At 41.5% G+C, this 13,637-nt stretch overlaps 1 protein-coding gene across 1 annotated transcript in view; it reads left to right on the forward strand.

Moving 5' to 3' along the window:
- The first annotated feature begins 7,817 nt into the window (after positions 1–7,817).
- Positions 7,818–13,637, forward strand: part of LOC127634802 (uncharacterized) — a 51,072-nt gene continuing 45,252 nt past the window's right edge. The window contains exon 1 of the mRNA XM_052114479.1: positions 7,818–8,205. Within this exon, the coding sequence (XP_051970439.1) occupies positions 7,818–8,205 (388 nt within the window). The remainder of the gene's footprint in view (positions 8,206–13,637) is intronic.

Below are 13,637 nucleotides of genomic sequence, written 5' to 3' on the forward strand. Positions count from 1 at the left end.
ACATTTTTGAAATGGAGAAAACGTTTATGTCCTGTCGACTGCCACGGTCATGACTGGTTAGGACAAAACAATCACTCCTTAATCTTGGTTAATGTTAATTTGTACTTATACTAATACAGGTTTACAACAAAAGTTGAATATGTTACCATTAGTTAATGCATTATGAACTAAAATGAATAAAAAACAACAAAGGCTGTGTGTCCAGTCAAACTCTACAGGATTTTCTGTATTTGCAAACTCATCTGTCTTTTTGTAGAAGTTATCTAAATTTGGCAGATACCAACATGTACAGGATGCGTGACATGCCTTCTCCCTTAAATACCATTAACAAAACAAAAGAAAGGGGGCCTGGGTAGCTCATCGAGTATTGACGCTGAATACCACCCTTGGAGTCGTGACTTCGAATCCAGGGCATGCTGAGTTACTTCAGCCAGGTCTCCTAAGCAACCAAATTGGCCCGGTTGCTAGGGAGGGTAGAGTCACATGGGGTAACCTCCTCGTGGTCGCTATAATGTGGTTCTGTTCTCGGTCGGGTGTGTGGTGAGTTGTGAGTTGTGCATTGATGCCGCGGAGAATAGCGTGAAGCCACAAGAGCTAGGTCTCCGTGGTAACGCGCTCATCAAGCCATGTGATAAGATGCGCGGATTGACGCAGAGGCAACTGAGATTCGTCCTCTGCCACCCGGAATGAGGCGAGTCACTACGCCATAACAAGGACCTAGAGCGCATTGGGAATTGGGCATTCCAAATTGGGGAGAAAAGGAAAAAAAAATGTAAAAGGAAGTAAGACATAGACTACATTGTATACAAGTTAACTAGCAATGAAGAACAGATGTATCTGACTGTGAAAGTAGGTCAAAAGTTCTACAGCAGAAATTGCTCTGTGCTCACCGAAATTTGAAGCTCTGCCACCAGTGGCTGAAGCTGAAAGTGTTGTTGAACGCATGGGCACGTGTGAGCTCCAGTTTCTGGGTGAAATGTCCACAGAGTGGTGCCAAAAGTGAGCTGTAAAGTGAGTTGTATTTTTAGTTATGTATTAATTATGTAATACAGTCAATAAGAATGTAGATTTTATTAACTCTTAACCCTAATCCCAACCCTAAACCTAATCCTCAGTGGAGTAAAAAAAGTAATCTTAGAGAGAAAATGCAACCACTGAAATGTGTACAGTAAGCTTTCTTTCCATCCAGGTACTTACTGTATATGCAAATTTTGGGATATTACATAAAACAATGTTGGATGAAAACATCAAGATGCAAACAAAATCTCCAAAATGTGCATAAAAAACGTATATGATCGCTTGAGGTGTACATTTTTATTCAATATGAAGACATGTGCATAAACTATGATGGAAACACATATACCGAATATATTCCAATAGAATTTATATAGTAATATACTGTAGATGCACATCAAAAAACTAATGTGACATTAACTCAACAAGCCATATGAATACATCATTCGCTCAAAGTATATCATCAATATAGTCTCATCCCATCTGAAATGTTGCTCTAGCTATTCTGAAATGCCAAAGTCGGGCATCAAAGTGATTGTCTACTATTACCTCCAAGAACTGTCTGACACTCCTTCACTCCCAGATATAAGACATCTGCCACAGAACGTCAGCAAACATTACATTCGTCAGAACGTTTTGTCTTCACACTCTAAACAGCAAGTAGGAATTTATTACATTTAACGAAAGAGCTACTGTGAGTTCAACTTCCATTTTAATTTTTATTTTGCGCCAATTTCCTGAGAAGTGACTATTTTGGTCTCATACTCGCCATTAAATTAGCAATGGAAGCTGGAATGGTGTCAAATCACCATCCGACAAATTAAATGGAAATCTGGGATGGAAATTTCCAAATTATTTTTGTGATATTCAGATTTTTCACATAAATTACATTCGTAACTCGGATGGAAACATGACTGGTAAGTAGGTGAACGCAATTACTTCTTGGTTTCCGTTGGACCAGAACTCTTGTCTCTGATGCCAGTTGTGCAATGAGCTATCATTGGTGCAATGGGAAAAGTTAAACGCATTTGAAAAGATGCAAAAATTTCTGTTGGGATGTACAAATTGTCAGTAACTCAGTAGAGGATGGTTGATGTCAGTGTACCTGAACATTCAGTAGCATCATGTTGAATTCCCACGTGATCATGTTGAACATGAAACATGGTTACTGCTGACCACAATGTATTTTGTGCAGTAAATTATTGGCTGCCCAGAGCATGAAACCACTGATGCAAATCCAGTTGAGGACTACTGTTAGAGAATGTTATATTTTTAGCAGGAATAAACAGCTATATCTCATTGAACTGCTGGTTTGGGTTTGTTGCAATATCCTCTCTGATGTAGATTCACAGTTTCTATGTGAAATATAGCAGGAATTCTACGTGCTTATCTATGACATAGACAGAGGGAGGGAAATATACATGTTGGGGTGAATGAGGGCACAGAGCAGCGCCGCCCACCTGCAGAGTTTGGCATGTGCCCTGCGAGTACACCCTGTTGCTTGAGGGTCAAAGTAAATAACTGTGATTGAAGATACAACCCCCTCACTTGCTCATGGAGCTCATTTCAATGCCCCGCTTCTTGCCTCGACCATGCCCACTTACAGACAGACATTCTCTCCAGACAGTACATCTCTTTCCAAAGCGCCTCTACTCTTTCAAGACCTCAAAATGCCTTTATGATTAGGTATTGGTCATGGCTGGGGTCCATACAAAGTTTTATATCAACCAACCTCAAATGATGCACAGATCTAAGTCTGTGATTTGAAAAGTGAGAGATATCCCATAAAAAATATCCCAAAATGGAAGTGATGATGGACAAAGCAGCTATACTTCCCACATATGTTGGGAGGGTGGCGAAAATTTTATGGACTATAAAAAAACAACAGGCAACAATGATCCTCGCTGAGCAGAGCCAAAGAGGAACACATGAACACACTAAAGAGTTGTGCGTGTCTTGCAACAAGCAATTACTCTTTTCTCACTGAATGCGAAACAATAACAGTTAATGAAAAGATTTTATATTTAACACACAGTTAAGAGGTCCAATTCGCTTTTGCAGTGGGCAAAGCAATCCAATGCTGTAGAAATCGAACGATTGGCAAAATGTCCTGTCGACTGCCATGGTCATGACTGGTTAGCACAAAAACAATCACTCCTTAATCTTGGTTAATGTTAATTTCTACTTATACTAATACAGGTTTACATTAAAAGTTGAATATGTTACCATTAGTTAATGCATTATGAACTAAAATGAAAAAAATAAAATAATAATTAACAATTGTAAATGTATTAAATAACACTAACCAAGATTAATAAATGAACAAATAGATTTGTAACTTTTGTATCGTAAAGTGTTAACAAAAATATATACATAAATACAATTAATACAAACAAAACGTAAATATTTTCCAAGGATAAAAAACTATTTATGAACAATTAAAACTAACTTAACTAAAACAAATCAACAAAAAATTAAATAAAAATAAATAAATACAATTTTTAACTTTCTGTAAACAGTATAAAAAACAATATATATATATATATATATATATATATATATATATATATATATATATATATAAAACACGGTATGATATGGTGAAGCCATATGGCAACAATTTATTTTCTTTTTTTAATTTCTTCCCTTTCTGAAAAAAACTAAAATATAATGCATGGTTGGAAATAAAATGGTGTGATGATTTTTATTTTTTGCTGAATCTTTGATAAGTTAATTAGTCAGTGTTGTTAACTTATCAACGGTACCTAACATAGTTTTATAGGAAATTTAGAAAATATGAATATTGCCATGTGGCAACTCTGTACCACAACTGAGAAGTGAATATGTTGCAATATGGCAACTGTGTACCACAAATGGAAAAGCAATAATGCGTTTTCTCATTGGGAATTTTATAGATAGTGTCATCTTTATATTATTGCATTTATTTATTTAGGAATGTTTGCCATAATATAATTGCATTTATGGATAAATAACACCGCAATGTTTTATGGAAAAGGCGAGAAGAGTGCACAGTGCTTACTTCTGATTTACAACAGTGAAGATGAGCTAGACTTTAGTGACAGTGAAAATTATATTGAAGAACACATGATAATGATTCACTCAATTTTAGTTTGTTGGAGTTTCAAGGGTATAAATACATAAGTTAATTAAATAATAATTTAATTCAAAGACAAATGTATAATTTTTATTAAATAAAAATTATTATAAAATTTATTTTTGGATAATTTTCCATCTTCCATTGTGGTACACAGTTTAATCGAGCTATCTTATGTCAGAAAATCAAATGGGAAAAAATATCCTATCCCATACTATGTAGGGATAAATAGTAAAACAGAAAATGTGCATTTTCCAAACTTTAATAACCCTTATCTACAGATGCAAAGATCACAATAAGGAGACTTTCTTAATATTTTCATATGTTATGCACAGTGTGGAAGACACTCTCGTTCACTGCACCCGTTACCATATAGTTCATACAGCAAATATCAACTACTTTGATGGGTTGGACGCTGGGTGAAAAGCTGTTGTAAAAATGCACCCCTGTGTATTTCTCTTCTCCATACACACAAACGGACACACTAATGGCTACCCAGCGAGTGGTATGGGTAGCGTTCCTCTTCCTTTGCCTCCTGCTGGAATTCCCAGCCCTCTCTGCAGGTAGCCAGCCACGGCCGAGCCGGAGAACATGTGTTTTCCTCCCCTGGTTGGGTCATCGTGGGTTTGTTCATTCAGTGCTGGTGATATAGTGGCCGAGACCCAGAACAAGGGAACTTGGCATTTAATTTGCCATTTCAAGTTTTTTTTAGGAGAAAAACATTTTCACTCTGTAATGTAAAGACTGGCACAATTGCAAAGACACTTGAAATGATTTCTGTCATGCTGGCAGCTATGGCTTCTGTTGTGGTTTTCGACCAAAATTTATTAGAATCCAAATATTTATTCAATATTTTTCAACAAAGTAATAACATCTCTATGAGATCTCTGGAAACTTTTATTATTTTATTTATTTTATTGTGTACGCAGAGGAGTGGTGAAATATAATCAGATTCCTCTCTCTTATGGTCTCTGATTGGAAACAATAATATGATCCACAAGTATAGAATTATAGATCATCAATGTATTACATTTTCAGAAAATGATATTAATCATACTGTATTAAAAGTGGAAGCTGGTGCTTTTTAAAAGTGGGTTAGCACAAACTTTTGTTTTTTCTGTCTGAAATATTGCTCCCTAAGCTGCTCAATATTTTATTAATTTTGGGGATATAGGTAATATTAAGGAAATGTCTCGGTTACTGTCGTAACCTCAGTTCCCTGATGGCGGGAATGAGACGTTGTGTCGATGTAGTGACACTAGGGGTTGAACTTGGGTGCCCCAAACACCTCTGATCCTTGAGAAAAGGCCAATGGGAATTGGCGAGTGGAATTTGCATGCCACTCCCCTGGACATACGGGTAAAAAAGGAGGTGGCTTGCAACCACTCATTTAGGTTTTGTGCTGAGGAACCGAGACATGGTCCCGGCCATTTCAGTGGGTAGTTCAGTGTTGTGGCAGGATGAACAAATCATCTCGTTCCCTCCATCAGTGAACGACAGTAACTGAGACATTCCCCTTCTGTCACTCACTCGAAGTTGTGTCGATGTAGTGACACTAGAGGTTCCTATACAAAACGCCACAACTAACTAAACTGTGTTACGTGGACTGGCAGTGTGAGATGGGCAGGCCTCTGCGTGCCTCATAGCCAGCATACCTGTCCATCTCGTAACCTCCCCCAATGCTCTTACAGGTCCCCTGCATCTCGGAGACAAGTCGAATGCCCAAAATTGGGGACCGGCTGTCCCAGCCGTGGCCTCTTCTTTTTTTTTCTCCCCAAAAAGAACAAAATCGTTCAGCTGGGGCCATATAGGGTCTGAGTCAGGGGGTGTCCCTTCCAAGCGGAGGACACTGCGGAGACCACACCCTGCCCGGAGGGGGGGGGGGCATTTGAGTGGAAATACGTCACATGATCTTACCAAAAGTCTTGTTGGAAGCAACTCACGTGGAGAAGTCCCGTGGTAGGTCCTACCCGAGGGGAGGAGTTCTACAAACACGGTGACCAAGGGCAGAGGGACGTCTGCCCAAGGAAGATGCGGTTTACCAAATGGGAAACCATTTTGTGGAACATATATCACACAGGGTTACCTACTGACAAATGTGGAGCACCTACTCCAATACAGAGAAGAAAGGACATCCAGGGTCCACAACTTCATTAACATGACTGGGGGTAAAAAGGACACATCTTCAACTCAGGGGAGGGGAAAGGCAATATGCACAAGGCCAGCTGCCCGGAACTTACCTGCTCGTACCTGACTACACAGGACGAGACCAGCTCAACCCGGAGATTATAGAATCTCGCAAAGGTGTTGGATGTTGCCCAGCCCGCTGCTCTGCAGATGTCTGCTAAAGAGGTTCCATTGGTCAGAGCACAGGAGGCCTTGAGGCTTGTAGCCCCAAGGGGGGCGGCACGTCCTGGGTGTGATAAGCCATACTGATGGCGTCAATGACAAAGCGGGCGATCCTCTGTTTGGAGACAGCGCACTTTTTCCGCTGTCAACCAAAGCAGACAAAGAGCTGCTTGTAGCTTCTAAAGCTCTGCATGCAATCCAAATAGCTGTGCAAAGCATGCACCGGACACAGCAACGCCAAGGCTAGGTCTGCCTTCTCCTGGGGTAGAGCTTGCAGGTTCACCACCTAATCCCTAAACAGGGTCATAGCCCGGTCAGGGTCTAAGGATCACATGAGAGTAACTCTGAACTCCATGCACATTTCACTGACAGAGAACACCTGCAGTTCCCCTACCTTCCTGGTGGATGTGAGGGCAGTCAGGAGGACAGTCTTTAAAGAGAGTTATGTGTGCTCCACTGACTCTAGAGGCTGAAATGGAGCTCCCTGTAGGCCCGAAGGACCACAGAGAGGTCCCTCGAGGGGATGAGACGCTATCTGGGGGATGATGAAGTCGTGCTTCCATAAGTACTTACAGTCTACTGCATTGTGATGTGCCGATATAGCTGCTACATACACCTTCAAGGTGGAGGGGAACAGCCACCCCTCCAGCCTGTCCTGCAGGAAGGAAAGCACTGATCTCACTGTGCATCTCTGGGGGTCTTCGCATCGAGATGTACACCACTTAGCTAACAGACGCAACTTCAGGGTATACAAGCATAGAGGGAGCCCTGAACTGAGTGATTGTGTCTACCAATGCAGGTGGTCGGCCACTTCGGTCTTCCGCATCCCGTCCGAGGGCCAGACATGGAGGTTCCAGAAGTCTGGTCGCGGGTGCCAAGTAGTACACAGTCCCTGAGAAAGAAGGTCCATCCTCAAGGGAATTCGTCAGTGGGGTCTGTCACGAGGAGCTTGAGGTTCGAAAACTAAGTCTGGGTGGGCAAGTAAGGTACTATTTGGACCACCTGCTCCTTGTCCTCCCTGACCTTGCAGAATGTCTGTGCAAGTAGGCTAACTTGGGGGAATGCATACTTGCTTAGCCCCGGGGGCCAGCTGTGTGCCAGTGCATACCAGAGTGGGCAGTGGGAGGATTCCCAAGAAGCGAACAGGTTCACCTGTGCTTGATCGAATTGACTCCAAATCAGCTGGACCACCTGGGGATGGAGTCTCCACTCTCCCCTGAGCGTGACCTGCCATGACAGCGTGTACGCTGTGCTGTTGAGGTTGCCCGGGATATGAGTGGCTTGCAACAACTTGAGTCGCAGCTGCCTCCAGAGGAGGAGACGGCAGGCAAGTAGCGACATGCGACAAGAGCGTACACTGCCTTGGTGGTTGATGTACACTACCATCGCCGTGTTGTCCGTTGCCGTGTTGTCCGTTCGGACCAACACATGCTTGCCCTGGATAATCGGCAAAAGTCTCCACAGGGCAAGCAATACTGCCAGCATCTCGAGGCAGTTGATGTGCCAATGCAGTTATGGACTAGTGCACACGGTGCCCCAGCCAGACTTGGAGGTGTCTGTTGTAACCACAACACACCTGGAGACATGCTCTAAGGGAACCCCTGCTGATAGAAATGACAGGTCAGTCCAAGAGCTGAACAGACAGCAGCAGACCAGCGTGATGAGCATGCGGTATGCGCCGTGGCACCCGTTGCCCATGCCCATCTCGGGACACGAGTCTGAAGCCAGTGCTCAAGCGGTCTCATATAATAATAATAATAACTTTATTTTGTATAGCGCTTTTAAAAGTTAATTCTCAGAGCGCTTTACATAAGCGAAATAAAAAAATAACACATAAAAAGGCATGATCACACAATACAAAATATTTCACACAAGATTACAAACCTAAAAACAACACAAAAAAAATAAATAAATAAATAAATATCAAGACAGAGTAAAACCATAAGATACATCTCATTAACAAACACTAATATCACCTTTACCCAAATGCTTCCGTAAAATAATGAGTTTTAAGGGATGTTTTAAACCTTTTCAAAGATGGTGCAAATCTTATTTCAGAAGGCAAGGAGTTCCATAACTTTGGGGCGACTGAAGAGAATGCCCTATCACCCATTGTTTTTAGATTCGTTACCGGAACAGCTAAAAGACCGGCATCAGCAGAGTGAAGATTACGTGTTGGGATGTAGGGCATTAAAAGCTCGGTGAGATATTGAGGAGCGAGTCCATTCAATGCCTTGTACGTCAACATCAGAATCTTAAAATCAACACGAAATTTAACAGGTAACCAATGCAGGATCTCTAAAATAGGTTTTATATGATCTCTTTGTCTTGTCCTAGTCAGAATACGTGCGGCAGAGTTTTGTACCCACTGAAGTTTATTCAGAATAGATTTTTATGCTCCTGCTAACAAGGCATTACAATAATCAATTCTAGAAAAAAACAATTAAAATTATTAATTAATTTTTCAGCTACAGGAAAGGACAGCATGGGCCGTAATCTGGATATATTTCTAAGATGAAAAAAAAAAATGAATGAAAAATGATGAATATGCATCAACCAGAGTGCCGTGACCGCCACTGAGGATGCCATATGTCCCAGGAGCCTCTAAATAATTTCAGTGGGACCGACGTTTTCTGCCTGAGTGCTCTCAGACAGTTCAGCACTGACTGTGTGCACTCACTCGTGATGCGCGGCATCATTGAGACGGAGTCTAAATCCATTTTTTCTTATAGGATTTAAAACCGACCCAGAGGTGGAGTTTTTCTCGCTTGACAGTTAACATTTATTTGGTGCGATAAAATTAAGAGACAGGTTTGGACCGTTTTATCGGACCGTCTCTTAGTGCAGTAGTTCGTTAGATAGCATTAGCGATTCAAATGGGGCATGTTATTATGGATTGTGGTACTGCAATGCTTTCAACTTAATTTTCAAGGAAGGAGAATGGGGAAAAATAACTTTATGCTGGTAACAAGGCCAATCTCTAAATCAGTTACTACCTTGGTCTATTAGCCTGCTAGCTAAGTTATAATTTCCACAGTTTGCACCATTTCTTCTGTTTGATTTTATCTGATAGGACTTGCAATCGTTATGTCTAAAACTTTTGTTACGCTATTTATTTTAAAACAATTGTTTTCAACAAGTCAAAACAATAGCGGATGTCTGTCTTTTTCTTCCTTTAGTTATTTTAATACATTTTTAGGAAAGGCGACGAATTTTGTCATTGTTAGTGACATTTTCTCTGATAAGTTGATCACCTGTAACCATGGTTACACTGGTGGTATTCAACCCATCAGATTCATCTGCACAGAATTGCAAAGCAAAAGCACATCTGACGTAATTACCAACACAATGTTCCTCCACAAACAACTTGCAGTTCTATGATTAAACTGTTAGAGGGCCAAAAGTTACATAGTGTATCTTTAACAGCACTTAAACCGTGTTTATGTCATTTCAGACAGGCTGTGCATTGCTCAGTAACATGCAATGCTGTCTCCTGATTTGGCTTCTTTTGGAACCATTTTTTTGTTAGCAGGGCATGACATGACAAAATAACTGGCCACATCGTGTCTACAATGGAGAGTACTCAAAATCCTTGTACATAGAACTGTTGTAAAAAAAAAATCAATATCACACTCACATTTGTGTTGTTGCACTAACTTTAACCCCAGCTGTGGTGATATTACCTGCGGCCACAGCTGTGCTATTATATAGTACAATAGCACAATAGAGCACAACAGTTGGGTTCCAGAAGTAAAAATCCCATTTGTGTTTTTCCACAGGCAAATTTATTTTTAATAATACCTTACAAACCTTTAAAGACAGACCTTCCATAAGTGCCAAGATTAATTGATGGTATATGCTTCTGCTAAAGCCATCAGTCAATATAATTGAAACTTAACTGTTTAACTGATTTTGTTCTGAAAAAACTGCACTATCCATCAGAGAAAGATCCACCAATCAGAGTTACAGCCAACAAAGTGCACCAAACCACTTCAGCGACCGCCCATGACATACTGTGAATGATACAGTCGAGATGGTCTCCCTACACATTTTATCTACATATATATTTGCAAATATCTGAATATTTTGTATTTAAATAAAAATATAGTGTTTCTATACTTATAAGCAACAACTTGAAAGCAATAATTTTGCAGTTTTATATAATTTTTATAAACGTATCCTTCATGGGATTGTAGTTCTGTAGCGTTGCTGGCAAGGACGTAGACGATGACATGAAATGTAGAACCCAAGCGCAGTTTTATTCCAAACGGGTTATCCCAAAAAAAACCTAACTACAAACGTGAACAAAATACAAAACATGAACTGAACTGGACTACGACTATGACACAACACTACACAAACAATACTCGACAAAGACTAAGGCAAAAATAAGGGCTGTGGCAAATTGACGTAGCAGGGCATCGAGCATGGGATCAAGGCGGAGTCCGGGATGCTGGGGGGTGGGGGTTTGGTTGCATGAAAGGCTTGAGGTGCGGAGCCGATGGGGCTGGGGACCAAGGTGGAGTCGTTGGGATAGAGGTCCCCTGTGGAGCAGAGGCGGTTCTGGACCGTGGAGCAGAGGCTTGCTTATGACATGGCATGGGGCAGTCTGGGGCTTGGCTATGACATGGAGCAGACTCAGGCGCGGCGGTGACATGGCCTGGAGCAGACTCAGGCGCGGCGGTGACATGGCCTGGAGCTGTGGGAGGCTCAAACTAAGTGTGCTAATTGACTAGGAAAAGACCTCAGTGGTCGTGAACATGAGCGGAGTCTTGAGAGCGACCTCTGTGGTTGTGGGTATGGACAGAGACTTAGAAACGACCTCCGTGGTTGTATACATGGGTATAGAGTTGGTAACTATCTCCATGGTCGTGAACATGAGCGGAGTCTTGGGAGAGACCGCTGTGGTCGTGGGCATGAACAGAGTCTCTGGAACGACCTCTGTGGTCATGGGCATGAACAGAGTCTCGGGAATGACCACTGTGGTCAGGGGCGAGGACTGAGACTGGGGAACGACTTCTGTGGTTGTGGGTGTGAACAGAGTCTCGTTGGCTCATTGGCCATGTCAGGCATGGGCTCATTGGCAATGACATGGGATGCTGGCTTGGAGGCCATGTCGAGGAACTTTGGCTCGGCGGCGGCCATGTTGTGGAACTCTGGCTCGGTATCTGCCTCTCCCACAGTGAACATGGAACCAATGATCTGGGTCGATATATTGGGCCAGATTGAGGGGACTGCGACCGCCTGGCATCAAGGATGAGATAGACTCAATCAGTAAAGCAAAAAATGTCTTTGAGGGCAACCTCATTAAAGTCCACTTGGCTGGCCAGCGAGCAGAAGTCCATCACATAGTTCTCCAGGGGACGATTCCCCACTGAAGCCAAACTGCTGAGTCCATTGTGAGGTTGAGTATTCTGTAACGTTGCTGGCAAGGACGAAGACGATGACATGAAGTGTAGAAACCTAGTGCAGTTTTATTCCAAACGGGTTATCCCAAAAAAACCTAACTACAAACATGAACAAAATACAACACATGAACTGGACTATGATTATGACGCTACACAAACAATACTCAACAAAAATAAGGCAAACATAAGGGCTATAAATAATCTGACATGGGTAACAAGTTAACAAGACATCCAATGGAAATAACAATATAACAACACAATGAAACAAGAACCAATAATAAGACAAGCCTTATAAACAAAGGAACCAATGAGAAAAAAACACATGAAACATGGCAGGAACAGGATAATTACATGACTAGAAAAGAAGTGAACAAATTTCAAAATAAAAGACACGAAAAACAGGAACCAACAGAATAAACATGACAAGTTTATTCCCTCATTAAAAATGGTAAGTACAGAGTCATGTACTTTTGTCTTTTTCAAACACATTTTCACTTTAAATTAAAGTTTAAAAATCTTGTGATTCACATCGGAACTGGTTTGTTTTGTTTGGTCCATGGATAAGAATGCTTTTATAAGGTATTTTATGAAATTTCAATGGAAAACATTGATGGGGAAAAATACTTCCCGAACCCCAATGGCTGAAAAGGCTGGCGGGCACTATTGCGCTCTATTGCAAATGTGATATTGCTGAAATGTTTTGCATAACAATCATGAATTCTAACATTACACTGTAACATTATGCTCCAATGACAATATATTGCGAATATAATATTTCTATAGTTTTGTAATTTTTTTAATAATTCTCAAAATATTTTTTCAGAATTTTTTCTTGATATATATTTTTTTGATTATTAAACTAATAACTATATTGTTTGTCAGTACCGTTCAGTAGCAACTCAATTTATCAGATTAGTAATCAGTATTAGATAGGGCCCAGGCCTTGTACTTTAATGGGAAATCTAAAGTAAAGATGCATATACTGGATTATCAGATGGAGTAGATGTCTACCAATGATTCGATAAAGCGCATAGATCACCATAGATCACTACATACCTGTGACTTAAAAAGCCACCCATCACGACACAACACTGGCGACCAGCATGGCATTACATGGCCCTCCCTTTAGTCGTTGTGGCTGAGAGGTGATGAAACCCCAGGGGATGTGTCAGGACCCCTGCTGAGAGATGACAGGAGTTAGGGAGGAGAACAAAAAGAGGTGGAACAGTATGTAAGAGCTAATGCCCCTTCGCAATTGTTCTCGCCGTACAATGGAGCCATGTGACATTTTTGCAGCACCCTTAAAACCCAAAATGTGGCAAACACACATAGAGGCTCTCCTGTGACGGTGCCTATTTAGTGTTTATCAGGCGCAGCAGTGGGCCTGATGCTGCGCTGAGTAAGTTTCCCAGCAGGTGGGCATCCTCTCAGGCCGTCACAGTGTGGGACGCCCGCCGTTGCTGAAAAGCCAAGACAAGAGATTAAGGGGGGATGAGTTGCATCTCACCCCATAAAGAGACACTCTAGAGTTTTTCCTTCATTACCACTAAAGGAATAAAAAGGGAAAGTGGGAAGACAAAGTACTAATGGGGTCGTGAAAGCCACCCTTGCTCTCGGGATGCACTCAGCCCTAATTGTGGTGTGCCACTGATATGGTTGCGACGTCCTGGTCTGGTGAGACATTTGGATGTATTCTGGTGTCATGTGTGAAATGTGAGATAATAGGAAGAGTGGTGGATAAAGGGTAGAGC

Source organism: Xyrauchen texanus, chromosome 42, assembly GCF_025860055.1.
Source record: "Xyrauchen texanus isolate HMW12.3.18 chromosome 42, RBS_HiC_50CHRs, whole genome shotgun sequence".
Taxonomy (NCBI): Eukaryota; Metazoa; Chordata; class Actinopteri; order Cypriniformes; family Catostomidae; genus Xyrauchen; species Xyrauchen texanus.